The 27,125-nt window shown below is 42.1% G+C and overlaps 1 protein-coding gene across 1 annotated transcript; it reads right to left on the minus strand.

Moving 5' to 3' along the window:
- Window positions 1-678: 678 nt before the first annotated feature.
- On the minus strand, window positions 679-26,360 carry CPLX3 (complexin 3). Its single transcript, XM_044283370.1, has 3 exons — window positions 26,197-26,360; window positions 2,011-2,098; window positions 679-903 (listed from the first exon to the last, which is right to left on the minus strand). The coding sequence occupies exons 1-3, from the start codon at window positions 26,358-26,360 to the stop codon at window positions 679-681; spliced, it is 477 nt and encodes a 158-aa protein (XP_044139305.1).
- Between the last annotated feature and the right edge of the window lie 765 nt (window positions 26,361-27,125).

Consider the following 27,125-nt stretch of genomic DNA (forward strand, 5'->3'; position numbering starts at 1 on the left):
AAGAGGGTTGCATTGACAATCCAACACAATGGGCAGCACATTGAACACATTTTATAAGTGGTCAGAAACTTAAAAAAACTCATGAAATACAGTTACGTTAACACCAAGCACACCATTGTCTTTCTTGTGAAATTCCCAATAAGTTTGATGTGTCACATGACCCTCTTTCTATTAAAAAAACAAAAGTTGGATTCAAAATGGCCGCCATGGTCACCACCCATCTTGAAAAGTTTCCCCCCTCACATATACTAATGTGCCACAAACAGGAAGTTAATATCACCAACCATTCCCATTTTATTAAGGTGTATCCATATAAATGGCCCACCCTGTACATTAGCTTCTTTGTCAGCAACACAGGAATAAGATCTACTATCCAGTAATAGATCCCAAAATAATATTTTTTTAGTTTCACTTGGCTAGAGAATTGCCTTCTGGGTACCCGATTACATATATATGGGTTGAACCTCTATATATACAATCAAATACCATTCCTATTATCTCATATGCTCAACTACCTTGTCTCATGGATACAAGACTCATCAACTTCAAATAAAAGGACTTGGTGGGAGCAAACATTGCATATTGTATTGTCTCAACAATATTTATGACTATTAACCAGTTTGGGGATTTTAGGATCTTTAAGATGGCTGTCGGCAAACTTAGATAGTTTGGATAAAGTCACATGAGAGTGCATTTTTCAGCTGACTGCTTCAGGTCATCCAGTGTAGACTGGGCTTTCCCTTTAATTGAGTCCAAGTCAATATTCTGGATATTGCTGATTTGGCCAATGACAGATAATCTTCCTTCTTCTTCTTCATTATCCTCTTCAATCATTTTGGCCAACTCTTTAGGTAGCTCAACATCTCCACCAGCTAACTGGATTTGTGTCTCATCAACGTCACTCTAGAAAGGGAGAGAGATATACTTGCGTTACACATTCTTATAGATCTGTGAATGAACATGTCACCACTTAACACTAGATAAAGCTTATGATAAGAATAATGAGTCATACATGGAAGTCTATGGTGCCCTACTATAACTCTGGTTTTCACACAGAGGCATAATGTGGTTTTCCCTTTTGGCTTTATACAGAATTATACAGAAAAATATCATGCTTCATCAGATGCTGTATTAAAATGGTCTTATGCTCCCATTGATGTCAGGTAAGAATATCTCAGTAATATGGTGTTCTAAGAGACACACTGTGCCATAGTACAGAGCTCCAGAGACTCCATGAGCCTTTGTACAGGTCTTGTAATGACCTTCTGGGTACGAGATTACATACTGTATATGTATTGAACCTCAATATATACAATCAAATACCATTTCTATTATCTCATATGCTCAACTCTATTGACTACATGATCAAGAACTACCTTGTATCATGGATACAAGACTCAACAAGTCATTACTGTATCTGAGATGGTTTGTCTTTGGCCAAGATATTGGAAGTTATTTGTTAACATCAATTGAAAAATGTGTTGCTGTTAAACCATTGTAGAAGGTGGTATATTGCGCTCCCAAGGCAGTGTTTTTTTCCCACATTTAGAGGACACAAGGAAAGACCCTTGAGCCCGGGTCAGCAACCTTCGAAACTCTAGCTGCTGTGAAATTATAACTCCCAGCATGCACCTTTGCTTGGCTGTGTCTCCCCCCCCCCCCCCCCCCCATAGAAGTAAAAGGAAGATTCTGGGAGTTGTAGTTTCAGAACAGCTGGCATGCCGGAGGTTGCTGATCCGTGGACAACTATAGTGACTCATGTATTTGGAGATTCAGGGCTACAAGAAAAAATGCTTTGCTTGACCAAGCTTTAAAGAGCCCCTGAATATAAAGTAGAATGCTTACAGCAGTAAAGGCCTGCCGGTGGAGGAGGTCACAGTAATTCACCGTCAGGACGGTACTAGAAATGGAGATATGTGAAATAAGGCAGTGACCATTGGGGGGATTGCCCTGGCCTTGCTGTCTACAGTTTCCTTTTGTACCAATTACCACAAATACATGTGGTTTTACCTTGGGTAAGCGGTACTTGTCTCGGAAATGAGTCCGGAGTGTGGCTCTTTCGGCTTTGCGTTGAGTATACATTGCCTCTCGTTCCATCCTGTATGAAACCAAATTATGTTAATACTATGCATTTATTCATATATTTTCTGTATTTTATGATCTTAAAAAGGTGAAAAAAACTGTAATGGAACACATCTTTCTATACTACAGTCAAAAAGGGATCTGGTAAACTTTCACATTTTGATTATATATGTGATAAACCTAGCAGGTAGCCTGTATGGTATATGCTTTCCAATGTATGCAAAATGAAAAAGAAAATGAAGAAACTTCCAAATAATCTTCATTAAAGTATCATATGTTTTTTTTGTGGATATAGCTCCTATGCAAACCTAAATGTACTGTATAGACTACACATTTTCAGGTGCTGGTCCTTTCTGTCTGCCTCATTGTGGTAACACATGACTGCAGGATCAGGCTACATACAGGGTTTGGAGTCTGTAACCCTGGAAATACATGGGTCTGCATATGATCTGTATACACAAGATAGGATATATCATTTTACAACTGTTAAGAACAATTGATTAAACTTCATATTTCAAGAATCCTAGTTGTGTATTTCAAGGGATTAAATGGACCCCAGGTTTAAAATGAAAAGTACTACAAATACTAATGCATAATAATGCCATTCTTTTAGTTATAACAATAGGAGCATGTTATTATATCTATAGAACTATCAAATTCTGTGCAGCTTGACTTTCGTGTCTCACAGGGGCATACATAGAAATCATAAGCCCTTCCCACTACCCGTTCCTGGCCCCTCCCATTGCTCCACGAAATCTTCTTTCTTTTGCTTGTGATATAGCGTGCCACCAGGCCCACATATGATACTGCATAAAAATACTGGGGCACAATGCACACCGCGGAGGTAAATTTCACTTTACTTGGTCATGCCCCTATGTAAACCATCAATGCAAAAAAGGAAATAAAAGTGGAACACAAAAATGCCTAATCACGTGGTCGGGGACATACTGTGCATTATATGTGTTGCTGTTAGGGAGGGTGATGATAAAACCAAAATACCTCCACAGCAGCGCATGACACCAGAGTGCATTGCCAAATTTCCCCCACCACCAGCTTCACCATATAAATATAACATTGCAGTACAAAAATGTCTTCCCAACAGTGCCAAATAAATACAACCATGAAGTACAAAATATCAGCATTACTGTACCCTCATGACCCCACCCCCACTGGCAGCAGCATTGTCCCCATTTAAATGTCTCACCTCTATTTGAGATTTGCTGGACATGAGCAGTGAGGCTACAGTTAGAGGGAAATAGCCTTTAGGAAGAAGATTGAATGGAGTGGGTAAAATGAGGTGTGACGTCACAGGGAACTGGGAACTACACTACTGTGCAGTTCCTTTACTAGATGTACAGGATCTGCGATGCTGAAGATGATGTCATCACAGGTCCTGGAAGATGCACCTTTGTAACCTGGGAACTACACCATTCTCTGTGCAGTTCTATTACTAGATGTATAGGACCTGTGATGACATCATCATAGGTCCTTCAGCTTTCTCCACTGCTGATAGGGATTCTATACTGGAGCTGGTCTGCCTCCATTACAGATATGCCACTGGTGTCTCAGATACAATCTTTAGTCATAGTCTGTAGGTGTGTCTTGACTTTTATGGCCTATCCACAGGATCTTGAGGCCAATGTGAATAGAGAGATGGCCGTGCATGCTTACTTGCCTATTTTTGAAACTTCCATAGGGGTGGAGAGAGCTGCACATCCACAGCCACTTCTCCATTCACAAGGAACGCAAGATGGGGCCATGCGTGGGACCCACACCTATCGGACATTACATGATTCCCTGTGGATATGCCAAAAATGTTGAGATGGAAATTCCCTTTTAAACCACCAACAATTAAATGGGTTGTTCAATGATGATCTGTGCAAGCCCTGCCTCCTCTTCAATGTTTACCTGCGTGCCTTCTATCTATTCCCAGCATAAGCCATCACTATGTGATCGGTGGGGGGGTCTTACATCCTGCACCCCTCCGATCAGTTGTTCTACAGTAACTCCGACTCCAGAAACTACACAGCTCTGTCTGTTGTGCAGTGAACGGAGCTGGCTACTGCAGCACTGCTTTCATTAAAGGGGGTTGTCACTACAGCAAGTGGCATTTATCATGTAGAGAAAGTTAATAAGCAAATAAGCCCCCAAGGGGGAGAGTTTCAGTATCTAAAACATAACTTTTAATTCAGTATGCAACTAAAACACACCACTGTGATGCAATATCTAAAAATCAACAACAAGGGGGGGTCCAAGCCTGGTACCCCAGCACTGGTAGAGTAAATATAAAAACCTGCTCCACCTGGTGAAAGGTTTGAGCAGTCTTACCAGACCACTAGAGACAATGGGATCAGCGAAGGTGTCCAGGTAGATATGTTCAAGGACCGGATGGGAAGTCGCAGTATTGGGTGGCATCTGTATAGTCAATGCAGAGCTGTGCCCTATAAAACCCTATACATGAGGAAGGGGACTGGTTTCATTCTGCCTATCTATACAGAGGGAAATAAACTTGTGTTTGCCACCCCAGGGTGATGGGGTGCAAATCTGCAAAGGAGATGGTGATCCAATGTTGGTCGGTCAGGAGGATATGATATGAGTGGGGCTCGCAAATTACCCACTCCCAAATTTCCCGCTATGTAGTATTTAAATCCCACTGGTTGGGTGTATTATCGCGGCTGGTAGATTTATTTTTTCCCCCAACCATAGGGGATCTGCCATATATAGGATTATCATAAACACAAGTTTATTTACTTGATCAGTTACACACCAGCCTCTTTTTCTTTGTCCTTTTTTCCTTTTTGTACTTATTCCCCCGAAGTCAACACGGACAGAAATGTGCCACGTCGGGAGGTCATTAGGAATGCATTAACTGGTCACACTTACGATTAGATTTAGGGATCAGGCCTGAAGTAGGGACAGGTATTCGGACGGGGTCGCCCCTATCGGGGCGAGTGCTCTGTATAGATAGGCAGGGTTTTATAGGGCACAGCTCTGCATTGACTATACAGACGCCACCCAATACTGCGACTTCCTATCCGGTCCTTGAACATATCTACCTGGACACCTTCGCTGATCCCATTGTCTCTATTGGTCTGGTAAGACTGCTCAAACCTTTCAACAGGTGAAGCAGGTTTTTATATTTACTCTACCAGTGCTGGGGTACCAGGCTTGGACCCCCCTTGTTGTTGTTTTTTAGATATTGCATCACAGTGGTGTGTTTTCGTTGCATATTGAATTAAAATTTAATGTTTCAGATACTGACACTCTCCCCCTGGGGGGCTTATTTGCTGATTGATATTGGAGTGCTGTTTAAGCCTACATACGTTTAGAGCTTTCATTGGTGTTGTCTTTCTCTAGAGAAAGTTAATACAAGGCACTTACTAATGTATTGTGATTGTCCATATTGTATCCTTTGCTGGCCGGATTATTAATTCCATCACATTGTACACTGCACTATAAGAAAAATTATACACTGCTCGTTTCCAAGGCTGACGACCACCGCTGCAGAGCAGATACCAGGTGGCCGGGACAGAAGCTGCTTCGCATGTGTGCCTATGCGCACTCCTAGGCCACCAGAGAGGCTGGTGCTTTTTCTTATAGTGCAGTGTATAATGTGATGGAAAAATGAATCCGGCCAGCAAAGGAAGCAATATGGACAATCACAATACATTAGTAAGTGCCTTGTATTAACTTTCTCTACATGATAAATGACATTTGCTGTAGTCAGACAACCTCTTTAACCTCTAATCGATTTTCCTATACACGTGCATGTTTGCCAAGCGTGTATGTGGGGAATTGAATGCTCCAAAGCCAGGAAAGTTGGAACTACATATACATATTAGATAGTTGATTCAATTACTGTGAATAAGCACCTTCACAATGGATGTTGGTGGCAGCATGAGGGCTTTATGTCTAAAGGCCTCTCCTTTGCAGGTATTCAGACTGTGTTGTTCCTAAACACCTGACCTGGTCACGGTTTTGGTCCTATATCAGTGTTACTCAACCAGTGGCTCAGGAACAACATATGATTCTTGGCCTTCTGCATATGTTGACAGCTACAGATACTCCTGCGCTATAGCATTACTATAAGTTGGTACCAGAGTCAAACCGTATCGTTCGCAGTGTACACTAGGTCAAAGGCCATATCTTTAATGGGCTTCTCCCTTTTAGGATACAGCTAAACGGCAATGCTGCTATAAATACCCCACAAGTGACCCCATTTTGGAAAGAAGACACCCCAAGGTATTCCGTGAGGGGCATGGCGAGTTCATAGAAGTTTTTTTTTTTTTGCACAAGTTAGCGGAAATAGATTAATTTTTTTCTTACAAAGTCTCATATTCCACTAACTTGTGACCACATTTTTTTTTTACATGAACTCGCCATGCCCCTCACGGAATACCTTGAGGTGTCTTCTTTCCCAAATGGGGTCACTTGTGGGGCATTTATACTACCCTGGCATTTTAGGGGCCCTAAAGCGTGAGAAGAAGTCTGGAATCCAAATGTCTAAAAATGCCCTCCTAAAAGGTACTCATTGGAATTTGGGCCCCTTTGCGCACCTAGGCTGCAAAAAAGTGTCACACATGTGGTATCGCCGTACTCAGGAGAAGTAGGGCAATGTGTTTTGGGGTGTATTTTTACATATACCCATACTGTGTGTGAGAAATATCTCTGTAAATCTCTTTTCCCATTGTTTTATACAAAGTTGTCATTTTACAGAGATATTTCTCTGGCGCTGTGAGCGCGCGCGCATTCACGCGAAATCTCGGCTCTCGCGAGAAGACGCGTAGATGCGTGAAAGAGGAATAACCCGGCTGCCCGCAGGACGCATCCCTGTGTTATAAGTTTAATCCACGGCACTCTTCACCAGCGCCTGCCTCTTCACCCTGGCTACAGACCCCGCTGAAGAAGGTTGCACAGACTGAAACGTTCGGGAATTATCTATCTGATATGGCATAATACTTACAATATGTAAATAAATTGCACTGGATGTACATTAATGATATTATTTAGCAAAAAACTTTCAGAGTGCCGTGGATTAAACTTATACTATCTAAACCACTCTCACAGGCACCCACACTGTATCCCAGGTGTGCAGAGTACATATTTATCTAAGCATCCCTGCGTTAGGCGGTTGGGAGGTGGTTAAGACTGTAATAAATGTGGTTTGACGGTAGCAGTTTATCCGTCAGTAAGCAGCTTTACAAAAGTCGCATGTCTTTACGAAAAAGTTGCATGTTCTTTTAAAAAGTCGCATAAGATAAGCATGGTCCTCACTGGAGTGATTTTAGCGATTTTTTTTTTTGCGACATTTTAAATTGTCGCAATAGTAAATCTGTCTAGAGATTCATTTACATAAGAAAACACGCCCACTTTCAGAAAACAGCCGAGCAAAGCGCAGAGCCAATAAAAGTTGCAACATTTTGCGCAGTTTAAGCGATTGCGCAAAATTTGGCGACTTTTTCACTCCATTATTCTGACTTGACCAAATGATAAATCTGGCCCTGTATCTTTACTATTCAGTATGACTTAACACCATCATTCCTCTTGTTTTAAGGTGTCTGGCCACCTTCAAAGGTTTAGGTGTCTCTGCCCTAAATAGGATTACTATCGTTTTCCGGATCACAGTGTTATCACCTTTTTTCTGGATGTGGAAGGGTTACAGATCCTAACCGTGGCCTGTATTTTCCCTGTCAGTATACATTGTTTAATCCCTGTCTCCCTCACTCTACTAATTTAATGCACCATGTGTGCAAGGCGTGCTTCACAAAGCTCCTTAGTAAGCAGTACAACTAAAAGCAATAATGTTAAGAGAAGGATTACGCACATGGCAAAAAGGGTTTTAATCTTTTATTTTTAGCTTATTTATTGTACTGTCTGCTGCTGACATCATCATAACTTGGGGCTCTTTTTTTCTCGCTGTGTGAGACGCAGGAGAGTTCAAGCTATGGAGCAGCACTCCTTGTCTTCTGTTTTCTTTCCTTATCAATTAACGTGGTCTCATCGCCTCCTCAATAGCTCTGTTCCCTTCTCTCCTGTAATCTCTAATTTTGTCTTCCAGTATGTCATTTATCCACTCTTCCCTCACCTGGAACGAGATGTTCCAGCCATGTATGTATTGAACAAGGCATAATTTCATTCCTGTAGTGTATACATTCATTCACGGCCGAAAAATATCCCTTGTTGTCAGTGGCCATTATTCCATAGATCTGTTTTTCTCTCTGCCATCATACTTATATATATTTTTTTTAAGTTCCAAAATTGAGCAGACTTTATTTTCCAATGTAATGATAGCAATTGGTCAAATAATCAGGCGATCAGTGACTCTTTTTTATCGAAAAGCCGGAGATACAAGCGAAGGGTAGTTGAAAACCTGGTTATTAGCAATGCTTTCCATCTAGCTAATCTGCCATGTATTCATCTAGTGATTTGTATGTCACATATTGAACTGTAAGGCCTCATGCACACGGGCGAGAGCGGTCCGTGGTAACCCGGCCGGGATTTCTGCTGACAGCAGGAGCGCACGGCGTCATTGGTTGCTATGACGCCGTGCGCTTCATGCCGCCGCTGCACTACAGTAATACACTGGTATGATCTATACGAATGTATTACTGTAGTGCAGCGGCGGCATGAAGCGCACGGCGTCATAGCAACCAATGACGCTGTGCGCTCCTGCTGTCAGCAGGAATCCTGGCGGGGTTACCACGGACCGCTCTCGGCCAGTAGCGACTGCTACCTCGGCACCCTATAGCTTCGCCCATGGAACTATCTCTTTACAATAGAAGAATAAGTGGACTGTGTACATATATTCTTAGTTTATTAGTGAATTGCCATAACTTCATTGCTTTGCTTTAATAATTTGAGTATAGCTGACTTGTTTTACTAAAATGTATATATTTTTTATCTCACGCAATGTATTCAAAAATACATAGGTTTTAACATTATTGTGGTAGAATTTGTGCTATGATCCCTGAACAAGGAATCCAACCAATTATCTGTGATACTCCAAATTATTATAATTTCTCCAGGAGTAAGAGTATATGACAGGTCATGAAAAGAATCACACATAGACAGAACATTTAAAAAAGTTTTTTTTGCCCCGTCCTCCAGAAACTTCTTTAATTTATAGAAAAAGTCCTGAGTGTTAACCTCTACTGCAGGGGGTTTAAATTAACCAGATTTTGCCAACTGTTGTTACAAGAACTTCTATGTCTTCATAAGATGACATCTGAAATCAATCATGGTAGCTCTTTGGAGGGAAACCAGTGGAATTATTTTGTCTAGATACTTGCATGAGGAGTCTATATACAGATTTTACCAGATATTGCAGACTGAGAACTTGAGCTTACAAACAGTATGTGATTCATAAATTTACAGAACAGCAGTGTCTAAGGGTGAGGATAAGATTTAAAATCACGATTTAACTTTTTAATTCATACCCATATCAACATACTGCTCATGACAATTGTACAAAGGCTTTTTGGAGTGTATGTCATAGTAACATGTATGAACCTAACTTTTAAAGGGAGCCTCATTCAGTGTCTATTGAATTAACAGAGATAGTCAAGTGCTGTACTATAGACCTGAAGAAGAGCTGAAGAAATGGCTCCAGCAATCGTGCATTTATCAGGTATCCTGTGGTCAGGTGATAATTGTATTTCTTGGGATAACCCCTTTAGGGCTGTTTCACATGAGCGGATGCCGTGTGTGACATCCGCTCCGTGAATGACAGCCAAGACCCGATGCAGACTGCAGAGACACGGAGCAGTAACATGACTGATAATGCTCCGTGCCTCTCTGTGATCTCTTTACTATGAAATCACAGTGACAACTTTATCTCACTGTGATTTCGTAGTAAAGAGATCAGAGAGAGGCACGGAGCATTATCAGTCATGTTACTGCTCCGTGCTTCTGCTGTCCGCATCGGGTCTTGGCTGTCATTCACGCAGCCGATGTCACGCACGGCATCCGCTCATGTGAAACAGCCCTTAGGGGTTGGAGGTATAATTAGATGTGGCAGATTTGTAGCAGCTTTTCATTATGAATTCCACTTTTGAAATCTGCAATAATAAAATTGAATTGTAGTAAATGAACATGTATCTATCTTTGGGGATCCCAGGACCCTCCTACTATCCAGCAATTGATATTGAACATCAATGAGCTCTGTAGATTTCATAAATTACTGGCCTGGAAAATCATTCCAGACCTGACCTGACCTTCTGAATACTTAGGATCCATGGTCTTATTGAAAAGACCAACATTTTAGCAACTAATACCCATAACACTGGAGTCTCTCTCTTAGGGCTCATGCACACGACCGTGTGCTGGCCGTTCTGTGCATTGGGGACCGCAATTTGCGGTCCCCAATGCACGGTAACATCCGTGCGGCAGCCGCAGACAGATCCAGACCCATTCAACTTGAATGGGTTCGTGATCTGTCCGCACCGCAAAAAAGTAGTGCATGCACTACTTTTTTGTGGTGCGGAGGCATGGACAGAAAACCCATGGAAGCACTCCGTAGTGCTTCTGTGGGCTTCCGTTCCATGCCTCCGTTCCGCATCTCCCGGATTGCGGACCCATTGAAGTGAATGGGTCCGTGATCTGTAATGCGGGATGCACACGGCCGGTGCCCGTGTATTGCGGACCCGCCGTATGCGGGCCGCAATACGACCACGGGCAGCACACGGTCGTTTGCATGAGCTCTAATCTTTACTTAAATTTCATCACTTAGGGCTGTATTACACCAACAGATTATCTGAACAATTTCTGTCCAATCAGACCAATAGTTGATGTGTATAACAAAAGATCTGTGTGTGTAAAGGGGCTGCTGACCAATTATAGGTCAGCAAATCTGTCAGATAATCTGTTGGTGTAAGGCTACTTTCACACTAGCGTTTTTGCTGGATCTGGCAGGGTCTAAGGGTGATGATAATATTTAAAATCACGATTTAACTTTTTAATTCATACCCATATCAACACACTGCCCATGACAATTGTACAAAGTCTGAACGGATCCGGTTGTATTATTAACATATTTGTAACATTGCCAAAACAGATCCGAAAAGTCTATGGGGAACTGAACTGTTTTCTGTTGTGGCAGATTGTGCCAGAGAAAATAAATCCATCCCCATTGACTTGTATTGGGGTTATGATCTGTTTTGGTCTGCATCCCCAGGACTGAAAGTAAAATACAACATGTTGTGATTTGCTCTCCAGTCTGGGAACGCAACTGAACAGAATGGAATGCATTTTGGAGGATTCCGTTCGGTTCAGTTCAGTTTTGTCCCCATTAACAATGAATGGGGACAAAACTATAGCCTTTTTTTCCCCAGTATTGAGACCCTATGACTGAGCTCAATACCGGAAAACTTTAATGCTAGTGTGAAAGTAGCCTAATACAGCCTATATTCCAGACTTTACTATTCCTTTTAACCCCCTGAGGTCTACCAGAGTTGTTCACTCATATTATTTCCATTTATTGTATTCTATGTTTGATTTACTGTTCATTTGAATAGTAGTTGTGTTACCCTGTATGTTTCTTAAGATTATTTGTCATCACCACTGAAGGGACCTGCATGTCCACCTTTGTTTGTATGTGTCCCCCAAAAATATTAATTGTGTATATATATGCTGTATTGGTAAAAACTAAAAATATCCAAAATTATTTCAATAAAAAGAGAATTGAAAAACAAAATAATTGCAGTCTGGCATGTCAATTATAGCTTTGTGCCGCAGTCACTCCAGATTTGTGGCAAATCTGTAGTGGATTATTTTCTGCTGTGGCTGAACCCACCCTCCAGAAATGAGGAGAGAAAGTGACTAATATTATTTCCATGTTTTGGAGGTGTGGAAAATTTAAAGACATCGCGTCATCATAGTGCTGGAGTGAATATGTATTTATAAGCTGTGATCACACATAGAAACGTGCTGTTTATATGTCATCCTCGTCTCTGCGTACATGGAAAATATCCTGACTTCCTGTACAACGTAGTACTGCTAATAATCATTCACAAAAATCAGTCAATGTCACCGTGTTTGTAACGTTCCTTTAAGTCGATAACTCAGTTGAGTGCTAAATTAAGCTGTGACCCTGTGGCAAGATTATCTACACATCTCATAACAACCGTTAAAATTGGATTTAACCCTTCTTAACTTTTTGCCATTCATAGGTATTGCATTGAAGTACTAAAGCCCTACACAGAGTCTAGAATTGCCTGATCAGAGTTAAAGAGGACCTGTCAACACAAAATGCAGTGCAATCTTCAAGCACCATGTTATAGAGCAGGAAGAGCTGAGCGGATTAATATATAGTTTTACTTGAAAAGAACTTGTAACATACATTTAAATCTTTGCTGTTTCTGACTTCATTTGTACACAATCACTGATTGATAGCATTCTCTGCGTAAAGGCGCATTTACACTGCCCTGAGGAGCAGACAATTATTGTGAAGGAAGCGTTCCTTCCTGACAATTGCCTGCTCATTAGTGGAGGTGAAGAGCTGCCTCTGTTGTATGGGGATGAGCAATGGCTACCACTAAAGCTCATCCTCATTGAAGTTAATTGTTTCTGGGCAGAAGATCGTTGTTTACACAGGACGATCTGCTGGCCAGAAATGATAATTGAGGTGTCCGCACCAATGATCTTATCTGTGGCACCGTTACATGAGCTGATTATCAGGAATTTGTACGAATGTTTGGTCTCAACATTCGGCCCAAAAATTGGGTTGTGTAAATCAGTCGTAAGTGTGTATACATAGATGTATGTCACTAATAGCTGTTCAAGGGGGAGGTGTTATCAGTGATAGCATTCTCTGTGTAAGTGTGTATACAGAGCTAGCAGTTAGTTACTAATAGTTGTACACAGGGGAGGTGTTATTAGTGATTGACAGCATTCTCTGTGTGAGTGTGTATACGTAGCTGTCAGTCATTGATAGCTGTACATGGCGGAGGTGTTATCAGTGATTGATAGCATTCTCTGTGTAAGTGTGTATACAGAGATAGCAGTTAGTTACTACTAGTTGTACACAGGGGAGGTGTTATAAGTGATTGATGGAATTCTCTGTGTAAGTGTGTATACAGAGACAGCTGTCAGTTACTGATAGCTATACATGGGGGAGGTGTTATCAGGGATTGGTAGCATTCTCTGTGTAAGTGTGTATACAGAGATAATTTCCAGCCTTGAAGAATTTAAACCCCTAAAAGTTACTTTATTGGTATACGTTAAAAGGATCCTATAAGGGTCCACTAGATACACACTAATTAGTATACAAAAAAAAAAAAAAAATTAAGTGACCAATAACCACATCCAGATAAAAAATTATTATTAACCTGGGGTATGGGAGAATTTGTCCCTAAATCTACCCCTATCCTGAAACCTCAGCCCAGGTAGGGCTCCTGATGGTGGAGGCCCCCTGTCCGCGTACCTATACTGCTAACCCTTCCTGTTCCCTATGGGGGTGTCGCCGATACGATAAATAATTATCCCAGGTGTGAGGTATGGATAAAGAATTACCAACTATATGAGTATACTGGATGGTATCAGCCTACCAGGGGGACATTGAGCATAGGGGAGACTCCAACATTGTGGGGTCTGTCTAGTAACCATGGCAGGGGAATAGCAGAGAATTAACTAACTGTGGCCCCCTCTATCTACTGAACCGATGTGGATAACATTATCTGCACTGGATGGAGTCCAAAGCAAACATAAGTATCATTGACATATCCCCCTGTCTCAATTTCTCTCTATTTTAACCATATGTAGAGCTTTTATCTCACGAGTGCGATCTGGCTTTTCAGCCGGCACATATCTTGGAGCACTTCTCTTATGTGACCCGGTCTTGTACCGGTACCTATCTAGTCACATATAAAACACTATATAGATTAACTGTTTAAATTACACCTCCTGATGATCCCACCGTATTTACGTGGGTGAAACGTGTCGAGGTAACTGAGGCGTATTACTATAATGTCAACCCTGACTAAGTGTATTTTCATGTCTGTATGTACTATGTTTTGTGTTTCTTTTTCCTTTTTTTCCCATCCAGTGTACTCATATAGTTGGTAATTCTTTATCCATACCTCACACCTGGGATAATTATTTATTGTATCGGTGACACCCCCATAGGGAACAGGAAGGGTTAGCAGTATAGGTACGCGGACAGGGGGCCTCCACCATCAGGAGCCCTACCTGGGCTGAGGTTTCAGGATAGGGGTAGATTTAGGGACAAATTCTCCCATACCCCAGGTTAATAATAATTTTTTATCTGGATGTGGTTATTGGTCACTTAATTGTTTTTTGTTTTTTTTGTATACTAATTAGTGTGTATCTAGTGGACCCTTATAGGATCCTTTTAACGTATACCAATAAAGTAACTTTTAGGGGTTTAAATTCTTCAAGGCTGGAAATTATGTGATATATTTACCCCCACTATATCAATGTATATTGATTCTGCTGGAATTAGATGTATACAGAGATAGCAGTTAGTTACTAATAGTTGTACACAGGGGAGGTGTCACGGTGGGGAGTGGGGCAAACCCCCAACCGTGCGGTGTCAAAGGGTAAAAGGGGATCAGCCTGGCCAAAAGGAGTAATAAGGGAGCAGGTCACCTCCTACAGCATCCCTAATCCTCTCCCTGACTGCTCACCATATGAGCGGACCCCGATGGTAGGACGACTCATACTCAGGAATCCTAGAAACCCTAAGTCGCCCTGGTAATCCCTCACCAAGGAGCAGGGAAGAGACGACCTGTTCATCCCAGTAATGGAGGAACAGGAGTCTCTATCTGAGGCCAGGCTGAAAGAAGAGGGGAACACATACAGCATGTGGAGATGGCAGGTAAGCGAAACCCATAGCACACTTACCTGCCACAGACACATTGACTGGAACCCGTGCACAAGTGCTGGTGTCCACACCAACATAAGGACACAGCACACACCACAAACCACGCAGGGACCCAGGACAACCACAGCTGCAATAAACATGAGACAGGGGAATGTCTAGTAAACATGCTGGACACCAATCACCACCATACATGTAACACCAAACTAGACATACAAACACCCTGACTATAACCCACTCCATACAGATAGGGACAGGAAGATAAGGAGACACCGGGATGACATTGATGACCACAAGGGTGGCCCTCACTGGACAGATGGAACACCCTGGACTGGAGCAGAGCTCCAGCACCAACAACAGCTGAAGTACCACTCACTCCAGCCAGTAAACCACAGAAGATATAAGTCAAGTGACCACACCCAGTCAGGGAGTTAACCCTTACAGCATCAGACAGAGGGAGGCTACAACTTAAAGGGGAAGTGCACACACAAGCATGCCAAACACATAACCACCGGCAACAGCATGCGTGGCAACCATGTCACGGAAATCACCCAGAAGACCGAGACACTGCCACCGCATGCTCTCACAGCAACACGTTGCCGTGGGCAACCGCAAGTGTGGCAACAGTGTCACAGCGTACACCAAAGGCCGTGACAGGAGGTGTTATCAGTGATTAATAGCATTCTCTGTGTAAGTGTGTATACATAGCTGTCAGTCACTGATAGCTGTACATGGGGAGTTGTTATTAGTGATTGATAGCATTCTGTAAGGGCTCATTCAGACAACCGCAGTGTTGCCGGCCCATGTGCATTCCACTATTTGCAAACCTGACATGGCCGGCTCTGTCACAGAAAATGCCTGATCTTGCCCTCAATTGCAGGGCCGCAGAACAGAACTACAGATGCGGACAGCACCTGGTGTGCTGTCCTCATCTTTTGTTGCCCTATTCAAATGAATGGGTGCAGACCAGTTCATATGGCTGTGTGAATAGGACCTGTGTATACAGAAATAGCTGTCAGTCACTGATAGCTGTACACAGGGGAGGTGTTATCAGTGATTGATAGCATCCTCTGTGTAAGTGTGTATACAAAGATAGTTGACAGTCGCTGAAAATTGTAGATTGGGGGGTGTTATCATGATAGATGTTATTCTTTGAGTAAGTGTGTATACAGAGATAGCTGTCAGTCACTAATAGCTATACATGGGGGGAGGTGTTATCAGTGATTGATAGCATTCTCTGTGTAAGTGTGTATACAGAGATAGCTGTCAGTCACTGATAGCTGTCCACAGGGGAGGTGTTATCAGTAATTGATCGTATTCTCTGTGTAAGAGTGTATACACAGATAGCCTAATACAACATCTGTTTATGTGGTCCATTGTTTGCCGTGTGGGCTGGTTGCCGGATACTTGTGGTGTGTATCTAGGGCCGTGTGTCGTTGTGGCAGTGCATATTCACTTTTGTGTTGTGCGTCCCTCCAAGGACACTTTGTGGTGTGAACTTGTCAATTGTGTATATCTCTCCTCTCTGTTCTGTTCAGAAAAGCAGGGGTTAATTGCCCTTGCTTGTTCTGTGTTCCATGTAGAGGTTAATCCCTCTTTCTGTTTGTGTGCATCTGTGGGTGTTTTTGGGTTAACAAGCTAAGCTATATGTTCTGCCTGTGTATCCTGCCGTTTGGGTGAGCAACAATTCTTGTAGCTGAGTATGTACTGTAGTTCTGTTCCTCTGCTCAGTCTGTATGTCTGATCTGTGTCCGATGTTATGTCTGGACTGTTCCTGCTGTGTTCTGTCTGAATTATGCCTTATTCAGACAATTAGTGTTCAGTCAGTGATTTCCATCAGTGATTGTGAGCCAAAACCAGGTGCGGGTCTACACACAGAACAAGTGCAGATCTTTCCCATGTATCTTATGTCTGTGGAGGCTTCAGTCCTGGTTTTAGCCGACAATCACTGATTAAAATGACTGATCAAACACTGATGTGTGAATAAAGCCTTACTCTGCCCTTGTTCTAGTCTGCCTGTTGTGATGTTCCAGGGTCCTGTGTTCTAGTTTTGGGTCCTGTCCTTGTGGTTTTATGCATTTCCTGATCCTGTCTGCGTTCCTGAATCTGAGGGTTAACTGTCTATTACACATGGACCATCCTAGGAGTTGGGGTCTGGTCGCTAACCCGCAGTGAAGTCCACATCCCTAAAGTGTGAATACCGGATTGGTGCCAGAATAACATCCTTCGGGTTTGGCCCAATGCCAAAACGGTTACTTGGCATAGTGGCTTCAAATTAACATTGATCTGTCTTGGTCCGTAATCAGTGGATGAGTAACAGTTTCCTCAGCCATGGAAACCGACAGCCATTCCAAGACGTCTGTCTGTAGTTTGTGTCTGGAATCTGCTAAGTCTTTTTTGACCCCAAAGGTATGTTGCTTCCAAATCTGCTCTATCTGAATCATGGCCTTCGGTAAGAGGGTGTAGCATGCTTCTTGCCTTCTGTGAATTGGAGGCTTATATGTGTCTGTTCTCTGGAGGGAGGGCGTCAGGAGTTAAGTACTGTTACATGTCAATTCACTGTGTGCCATTGTTTCTGTGTGGGCTGGTTGCCAGATGCTGGTGATGTGTATCTAGGGCCATGTGTCAGTATGCCAGTGCATAAATCTGCCTCTGTTCTGTGCGTACTGGCCGTGGATTCTTGTGGGTGTGAACTGAACTGTGACTATGTTCCATGTAGAGGTTAATCCCTCTTTTTGTTTGTGTGCACCTGTGGGTGCTTTGGATTAATGAGCTCAGCCATATTTTCTGTCTGTGTATCCTGCCCCTTGGGTGAGCGAAACCAATAGTTCCTATATCTGTCTGTAGTAGTAGTCTGTAATTGCTCTGTTCTCTGTCCAGTCCGTATGTCTGATCTGTGTCCGTTATCATGCCTGACCTGTTCCTGCCTGAGTTCCTGCTGTGGTCTGTGTTACCCTGCTCTTGTTCCAGTCTTCCTTTTGTGGTGTTCCAGAGTCCTGTATTCTAGTCTTGGTTCCTGTTCAGACTGTGCCTGTGCTATTGTGTGTTTTCTGATTCTGCCTCTGTTTATGAGTCCAAGGGTCAGCTGCAAAGTAAACCGGGACCATCCCAGAAGGTAGCAGTCTGGTTGCTAGCCCGCAGTGAAGTCCACATCCCTGTATAGGGGTTAAAGGGTAAATACTGCAGAAGCGCCAAAATAACACCCTTAGGGTTTGGCCCAACGTCAAACCGGTTACTCGGCATAGTAGTTCCACATTACCATTGATCTGTCTTGATCCGTAATCATTGTATCCCTAACATAGCTGTACATGAAGGCGTTACCCGTGATTGATAGCATTCTCTGTGTAAGTGTGTATATAGAGATAGCTGTTCATGGGGGTGGCAATATCAGTGATTGATAGCATTTTCTGTGTAATTGTATATACAGCAATAGCTGTACACTTGGGAGGTGTTATCAGTGAATGATAGCATTCTCTGTGTAAGTGTGTATACAGAGATAACTGTCAGTCACTGATATATGTACATGGGGGAGGTGTTATCAGTGATTGACAGCATTATTTTTGAAAGTGTGTATACATAGATAGCTGTCAGTCACTGATATTTGTACATGGAGAAGGTGTGTGTATACAGAAATAGCTGTCATTCACTGATAGCTGTACACGGGGAGGTGTTATCAATGATTGATAGCATTCTCTGTGTAAGTGTGTATACACAGATAGCTGTCAGTCACTGATAACTGTACACGGGGGAGGTGTCAATAGTGATTGACAGTATTCTCTGTGCAAGTGTGTATAAATAGATAGCTGTCAGTCACTGACAGCTGTACACCGGGGAGGGGGGGGGGGGGGGGTTATTAGTGATTGATAACATTCTCTGTGTAAGTGTGTATACATGTACATGGGGGTGGGGGTGGATTGGGAAGCTAAAGTGGCCCTGGAAACAAATACCTAAAACTGGCCCCATATTGTAGGAGGGTCTAAATAAACAGGTGGCAGAGCAATAAAAGTAGGGGGTCATCAAAACCATAGTCCAAAATACCACATACCACAGTGCCACACAATATATTGCCCCAAAAGCTGTCCCTCTGAGTTGGCCATCAATAGAGGTCAATTTCTCTCCTCCTCCTCCAGTTGTCTCTGATAAATATATGGAGCAGGGTTCTTAAGAGGTGAGATGTGGAACATAGTTGAATGCAGGAGGGCCATGACTCGCCCCCATACCGTGGAGGTGATTGCATTGTTTTGCCTTTCTTATGACCAAGTGTCTGTCATATCTGCTGTTCCTCCAGTATGTGTTACTGCTATTATTCTTTCTGTTCACAACGTGCTGTGTGATGCAGCATTGACTCCTGTGGCAGCTTCTTTTCAACCTGATATACTGAGAAAATATCTGATCTCCCTATCTGTCCTATCTCTGTAATCCTGCTGACAGCGAGGTGCATGTACTCTGGAGGAGCAGCTTTTAGCAGATGGGAGGATTATGTTTAGGGACAGTTGTGGCTTATGACAACAATATAGAATTGTGCTGGGATGAGGAAAATTAACCCATGTAAAGAAAGTGGAGGAAAAAAGTTGCATTATAAAATTTACCTCTGTATGAACTTTAACATTGAAAAAATACTGTAGCATACTGTTATAGATAAGCCAAGGAATCAGATGCTCTAAGCCCTGTATATTGCAAGCTATTTGGATTGAACCTGTTTTCCAACACATCCCACAGGTGCTCAATTGAGATCTGGTTGATTTGGAAACTAAAACCACACCCTGATCTCCTCGTCATTCCTGAACAATGTTTGCAGTGTGGCATGGCAAATTATCCTGCTGAAATATGCCAATGCCAATAGGAAATACTGTTACAATGGTGGGGTATACTTGGTCTGAAACAAAGTTTAGGTATGTGGTTTTTGTCAAAATAACACTCACATTCATGAATGCCAGCAACCAAGGTTTCCCAGCAGAACATTGCCCAGAACATCACACTGCCTCTCCTGGCTTGCCTTCTTCCCTTGAATCAGACCACCTTCTTCCTATCATGTACTAACCTATCCGCACTCCTACATGGAGGCAGGCTTTATCACTGCAGAGCCGCCGTGTTGCCAGTATTATTAGGACAATTTGGCCTATTAGCATGTAGGAGCACCAAGCCACTCAAGCTCGGCATCCATGCATGTTGATGTCACTATGGAACATTTGAGGCACCGCACCGGCTTGCCAGCATCTCACACTGATCTGAGCAACATATTTAACCAGGAATTCTATCCAGATGCCTGTGAATTGGTCTTCTTTGCTTATTTAGTATTTCGACTTGTATGGTAGATTCTGGATTTATGAACTCTTGGCATGCACCATGACTACTCTTCTGTTTTGTATATTGGATCTTGACATATTCTCGTGGTTTTGACCCTTGCCTGGCATTTAGGCCTTGCTCTTGTTCTCTGTTTTGTACCTGATGTATCCCTCCTGGTTTGACTTTGGCTTGTATTGGTCTGCTGTGAAGTTATCTAATTTGGGCATCTCTTGTTGCTGACCTATTTGCAACTGACTTCCCTTTTGCTCCTATGCATTTAGTTAAGTCAGGGACCGTCAACCAGTTGGGGGCCGCCCTTTAGAATGAATCTTGCAAGGAAGTAGGGAGAGTGGTGCAGGTTAAAGTTAGGGCTGCACAATCTTACTGGATGTGACACTTCCATTGTTCCATGGTCCAGTTCTGATGTTCACGTGCCAACTGTTACGTTTTGCAGCTACAGCTTCATATGCACAAGATGCAATATACCATGTTTTCTGACACCTTTCTATCATAGCCATCATTAACTTTTTCAGCAATTTGTGCTACAGTAGTTCTTTTATGGGATCAGACTAAATGGGCTGGTCTTTGTTTCCCATGTGCATCAGTAAGCCCTGGATACCTATGGTAGTACCATTCCTCAGACCACTTTTATTAAGTGTAAACCACCCCATGCCAGGAACACCTCACAGACCTGCCATTTTAGAGATGTTCTGACCCAGTTATTTAGCCACCTTATTTTGGCCATTTTCAAAGTCACTCAGATTCTTACACTTGGCAGTTTTTCCTGCTTTCAAGACATCAAATTTAGGCACTAAGGGGGTAATTTACTATCCAGAAATACTATACTATAATATAACGCGTATTTATGTCGCAGATTGCGGCGCAAAGGTTATTTAAGCCACAATCTGGGACTTTTGCCCACCCACGCCAGGTCTAAGAAAGGGGGCAGGGGAGGGAATGGGCCGGTAGACCCTTCTCAGTTATCATTTTCTATGCCAGTTTTAGGTGTAGAAAATGGTCAAAATGCAAGACAGCAAGGAAGCTGGCTTACATTTAAACTGGCACTAGATGCGCCAAAGTTATGGAGAGGCCGGTGCCTCTTTATAACTTCGGCAGATCCACCTCCAGCTATAGGTTATTAAGACCAGTGTCTAAAATGTCGGTCTTAGGGTCCATTCACACGCGGATCCGCAAAACACGGACACTGGTAATGTGCGTTCCACATTTTGCGGGCCGCACATCGCCAGCACTTTCATAGAAAATGCCTTTTCTTGTCCGCAATTGCGGACAAGAATAGGACATGTTTTATTTTTTTGCGGAATGGAATTGCGGGATCCGGAAGTACGGATCCGCAAATGCGAATGCGGAGAGCACATTCCGGCCCCATTGAAAATGAATGGGTCCGCACCTGTTCCGCAAAATTGCGGAACGGATGTGGACCCATTTTGCGGAAGTGTGAATAGACCCTTAATAAATGACCCCAGAATATTTACTTGCTGCCCAATATATTCCATTCCTTATCATGTGCCACTGAAGTTAAAGAACAACACGAGTGAGCAAAGCAACATAGGCATACTAGTGTGAATAGACTATAGTGAATGGGCAGGTAGTCATGAAAGAGTAAATAATTGTTCATTTTGCATTAGAAAGACATTGCATAGACTTCTCTTTCAAACAAACTGTAGGGGAGATCTGGCTTAGTTCCCCAAAACAACCAATCACAGTCCACCTTTCATTTTCCAAAGGAGCTGTCAAAAATGAAAGGTAGAATCTGATTGGTTGCTATGGGCAACTAAGCCACTTTTTTTGATAAATCTCCCCCTATATGTTTTGCCTGTGGGTTGCATCACTGCTATGTGCATGGACATTGTATAGTAGCACATAGGGTCCCTACATAGGGCCCCATATTACTAAGGCACAGTTTTCTTTCAATCAGTGCTTATACTTGTATAATATGGCATGTCCTGGAGTATGGCATAATTTTCTTGCAGATTCTCTTGTTTTTCCATGGAAAATAAGATGTATAAGTACGTACAAAATGGTCACCATTAGGTAGAAAAATGCATGCCAGTTGTGTATAGGTTACAGAAAAGTATCTTGACTGAAACTGTTGTTACATAGTTACTACCAAAGCTGTATCACGGGCTTCCTTTACAGGACATATCTGGAGACATGTGCGAACAGCACCTCTAACAGATCAGTGCAGCTGGCAGAAATGCATATTGTCTGTGATAATCTCATCAGAAAGCTATAGACCATGCTACAACTTTCAATCAATGTTCAAGGAAGGAATATAATAACAGTATAGCATTAGAAATAATCAGAATATATGATAATTTTCTAATATTGAACAGTCATTTTGAAATAAAAGAGATTTTTAATTTCTTCTAGTGTGCTTTTTTCTTAAAGGGGTTGTGTCATCTCAAGCATCCCATCTCTGGGACCTGCAGCTGTCTCTAAAATGGAGCCTGCAAAGTGGCCACCCTCCATTCACTTCGGAAAATAGCTGAGCTCTGTCTAGTTTCTGAAGTCCCATAGTATTGACTATAAGGCGCATGGTGCAAGCGCGGCCAGCACTCCATTCGCTTCAATGGGGCTGACGGAAATAGCCGAACCAACACTTGACTTTTTTTGGCAGTCACATAGAAATAAATGGAGGACAGCCAAGCATGTGCGGTCTACTCTCTTTCACTTTGCAGGCTATATTCGCTAGATATGTGCAGGTCCAGCACCTATGAGACATTGGTGGCATATCCTAGCAATGTGCCACCAATGCTTGAGTTGACAAAACCCCTTTAAGGAGGTTGAAGGTTTGAGCTTGACTGGTAATGCCACACACTGTTCATATACAAGAGTGCAGTTTTTGGGTTGGGTTACTAAGAGTGGTGGTACTAGAGTGGTGCAGTTTCTGCGTTGGGTTGCTGCTCAACTAGATGTTGTATGTCCCATTCACCTGTAAGTGCTGTTATCATGAAGTGGAATTGTTAGCCTAGCCATAAAGCAACAAGCCAGTCACAAAATGGGACAGGAACTCATGTGGTGTTGTGATGTGGCAGCATCAGCAACGTTCTGTTCTTTGGGAAATTTCTGGATATGATTTCCATGGCCAGGCAGCTGCATGTCCACCTGAATTTATCAAGCACAATGGAAAGCTTTAGCTGTAATGGTGTGAAGATTAGAGCCATCAGACTCATTATCCGAAGTGATGAATCATGCTTCACCATCTAGTAATCCGATTATGAGTTGGCAGATGCCAGGAGAATAATGCTTGCCTAAATGAGCAGTGCCAAGTTTGGGATCTGTCAATCAGTTCAAGTGAAGATAAACCTTAATGCAACAACATTCAATGATCTTGAAGAACTGTGTGTCTTTTCAGCTTTGCAAAAGTAGTTTGAGAAAGTCTTTCTGGTTTGGGGAAAATCTTTCTGGGGAAATTTCCTGTTTGAGTGATAGAATAACCCTACGCACAAAGCAAAACCCAGAAAAAAATTGCCAAGTTTGCAAGAAAATAACTTTACTTTCTTGCAAAGAGTCTATATACAGGTGAAACTCGAAAAATTTGAATATCGTGCAAAAGTCGTTTTAGTATTTATTTCCGTAATGCAACTTAAAAGGAATTGCATTAATTTAGCTTAAAATTAAAATTTTGAGAAAAGGTTCAATATTCTGGGCTCAAAGTGTCACACTCTAGTCAGCTAATTCATCCATATCCCCTGAGCAAAGGGTACCTGAGATTGTGACTTTGGGGTTTCATGAGCTGTAAGCCATAATCATCCAAATTATACCAAATAAAGGCTTGAAATATCTCGCTTTGCATGTAATGAGTCTATCTCATATGTTAGTTTCACCTTTTAAGTTGCATTACTGAAATAAATGAACTTTGCACGATATTCTAATTTTTCGAGTTTCACCTGTATATGCTTCCTCATAAACCTGTAAGATTAACTGGAACTCCACCTGGCAAGCCAGGCTTAGCAGTCCATTTCCATTGTCCCACCTCACCAATACCCTGGTGGTTGAATTAACACAAATCCTCAAAGCTCTAAAAAGACCCAAATTTAGTGAAAGCCCTGTTATAGCAGCAAAATAGAGACTGATTCAATATCAAAGGGGCTGCCTAAGAAACATATTTTTAAATACCCTTTAAGTAATTCTGAAACCATCGTGAGGTGGCCACTTTTCAGGATGTCCATCAATTAGCTAGTGTGGAGAGAGGCTACAAAGATTCTCTGGAGGGCACAGCACGTGCATGCATTACATGGACAGTCCATTGATTTATATGGACACTGTGTCCCGCATTTACTATGATAAGTTCACTACTTTCTTGACATTGTTTGCACCCAAATTCTGCCACACCTCATTTTAGACACAAATATTATTCAGTTGCGCCAAAAAATGAATAACTTTCTCTGACATCCTCAACATTTTCTGGTTTCAAAATAGAATGTGACAATGGCCAGCTTTTGTCAGTGAAGCTGAAATCCACGATTCTGGCAAGTAAAAGTGAGGCAGAGTAGACCAATTTGAAAGTTGGTTTAAAGTTCTTGTTGGACAAAATTGCACTCTGGAGACAGAATTTTGGCACATTGGGACAGATTTGGGGACAGGTTCCTCCATTGAGTACAGGGTACTGCAATGAGTATACCTTTTATTAGTACATAAAGGTAAAATAAATGTTCTAATTATATACTAAGTGGACTACAGCTCAACGTCTGTGCAAAGCCAGATGTAAACAATACATGTGAGCATCAATGTATATTAGGGTCACAATCATAAAAATGGCTAATGTTTTACCGTAAAATCTGGATGCCAATTCTAAGAACAGTTATTACTGCTGGCAGCAGTTTAGTCAGATGCTTTATCTCTTATGGTTATTGTTTACTATGACATGAAGACACCATGCTTCCCCATTCATATATTATGTTTAGTATGGATTAGAGCGTGATCATTTACAGTTTCTTTCACTTGTGTAGGGGCTTTAAATCGCAGACCTTGACAAGACATTATAAACCCCCAATCAAGAAAGTAAATACAGGTCTGCACATGGCACTTGATATTCTCTTTAAATGGCAAATCTTCTTTATCACCATTTTATATCCTGCCTATATATACTACATAACCTGACTTTATCTGATGAACAAGTGGATTGTAAAATGATGGTACTACTACATTAATGAAGGGTCTTTAAAGGGAGTATGCTCATGTTTGGTAAAGAAATAGGTATAAGAAAAGTCAAGTTATATGGAAAAGGTAACAGACCACAGCTACACTATATGTTATTGATGGACCTTGGACAATATGCAAATTATTGAAGGACCTTCTGTTATACTGGACTCTTAAAAGCCCATTTTATTTGGATAGAAATACAAGCAGGTGCACAACTAGTACCTACAGATAACTTGTATACTGTGGGGGAGATTTATGAAAACTGGCTTAGTTGCTCATAACAAACAGATTCCATCTTTCATTTTTCAGAGCTCCTTTGGGCAAAATCTGATTTGTTGTCAAGGGCAACTAAGACAGTTTTCCTTGACACCGCTTTTGATAAATCTGCCCTATGTACATATAATACACACATTTTCTCCTGCCATTTTTATATCATTCACTTTATTTGCAAACACAATAAACAGAAATACAAATAGTAAATGAGTCGATTTGCCATCATTATTGAATTTACAGAAAGATCATATCATTAATGACACATTTAATGCAGCTAGATTACTATTGTATAGGTTTGACCTGTATATTTAGCAAATTTACACATAAAAATCACAGACCACCACATTTCTCACTGCTAGAACAGCGTCTACTATGTGATGTCTATGGTCTACACATTTAATGGTTTTAAGTAACACTTTAGCATTTAGTATTTGAACCACAAGTATTACAATGTTGCTTAAATGTGTCACTAGTGATATATGTAGAGGCATGGCTGCCATTTTTCACAATTTGTTGCAGAAAAATACATTATAAATAAGTAACAAAAATCTTACTTTTCCTCCAGAAGCTGCTTTTGATATTCTTCATATTCTTCCCTCGTCATCCCTTGTGCTTCAGCTGGTGATTTCTCTCCCTCGCCTTTCTCTTCTTTGCCCCCCAGACCTCCAGTGAGGTTCTTCAGTTGACCACCCACCATAGTCTTCACCATAAAAGCCATGGCTATTGAAAACCTAAAGATTTGGTCAGTTTAATAAACCAACTAAATATCTGTAAAATGTTGCAAGGAGCTGCTTAAATCACCTCACAGCCTCTCAGCACTAAGTTTGCAAGGGCAGTGTGTTGTGCTCAGCATAGAGCTTGTAGGTTCAGGTACGATCAGTTTAATTAGTTCAATGGATTTTCTCAGTCATGTTGAGTTAAATCCTGCAGATAAGATCAGAAGCGAGGATTGTCCAAAATGTCTTCGAATTTTAGCTTCTTATGTCTAGAGAAGTGTCACTGCTGCATGCTTCATTCAGCACTTCTAGCACCACAGTCCTGGATAGCTCCCATCTAAACATTGAGTGAGCACCACATACCTGCAGAGCTCCCAGTTAGCATTTTACCATTACCGCAAGGAAAATGTGCAGTTAAATATTTCAGTTCCTCAATCCTGACCAGCTCCCAGTATAATGTTTCAGAGCCACAGTCCTGGACAGCTCCTAATATAATGTTTCAGCACCACAGTCCTGGACAGCTCCCAATATCATGTTTCAGCACCACAGTCCTGGACAGCTCCCAGTGTGTCTCAGCGCCACAGCCCTGGACAGCTCCCAGTATGTCTCAGCACCACAGTCCTGGACAGCTCCCAGTATGTCTCAGCACCACAGTAATGGACAGCTCCCAGTATGTCTCAGCGCCACAGTAATGGACAGCTCCCAGTATGTCTCAGCACCACAATCATGGACAGCTCCCAGTATGTCTCAGCACCACAGTCCTGGAC

Source organism: Bufo gargarizans, chromosome 2 (assembly GCF_014858855.1).
Source record: "Bufo gargarizans isolate SCDJY-AF-19 chromosome 2, ASM1485885v1, whole genome shotgun sequence".
Classification (NCBI taxonomy): domain Eukaryota; kingdom Metazoa; phylum Chordata; class Amphibia; order Anura; family Bufonidae; genus Bufo; species Bufo gargarizans.

Coding starts and splice junctions, on each gene's coding strand:
- CPLX3 (XM_044283370.1), bottom strand. CDS start 26,360: ATGGCTTTTATGGTGAAGACTATGGTGGGTGGTCAACTGAAGAACCTC. Junction 2,099..26,196: donor AAGCAGCTTCTGGAGGAAAA/GTAAGATTTTTG, acceptor GGTTTCATACAG/GATGGAACGAGAGGCAATGT. Junction 904..2,010: donor ACAAGTACCGCTTACCCAAG/GTAAAACCACAT, acceptor CTCCCTTTCTAG/AGTGACGTTGATGAGACACA.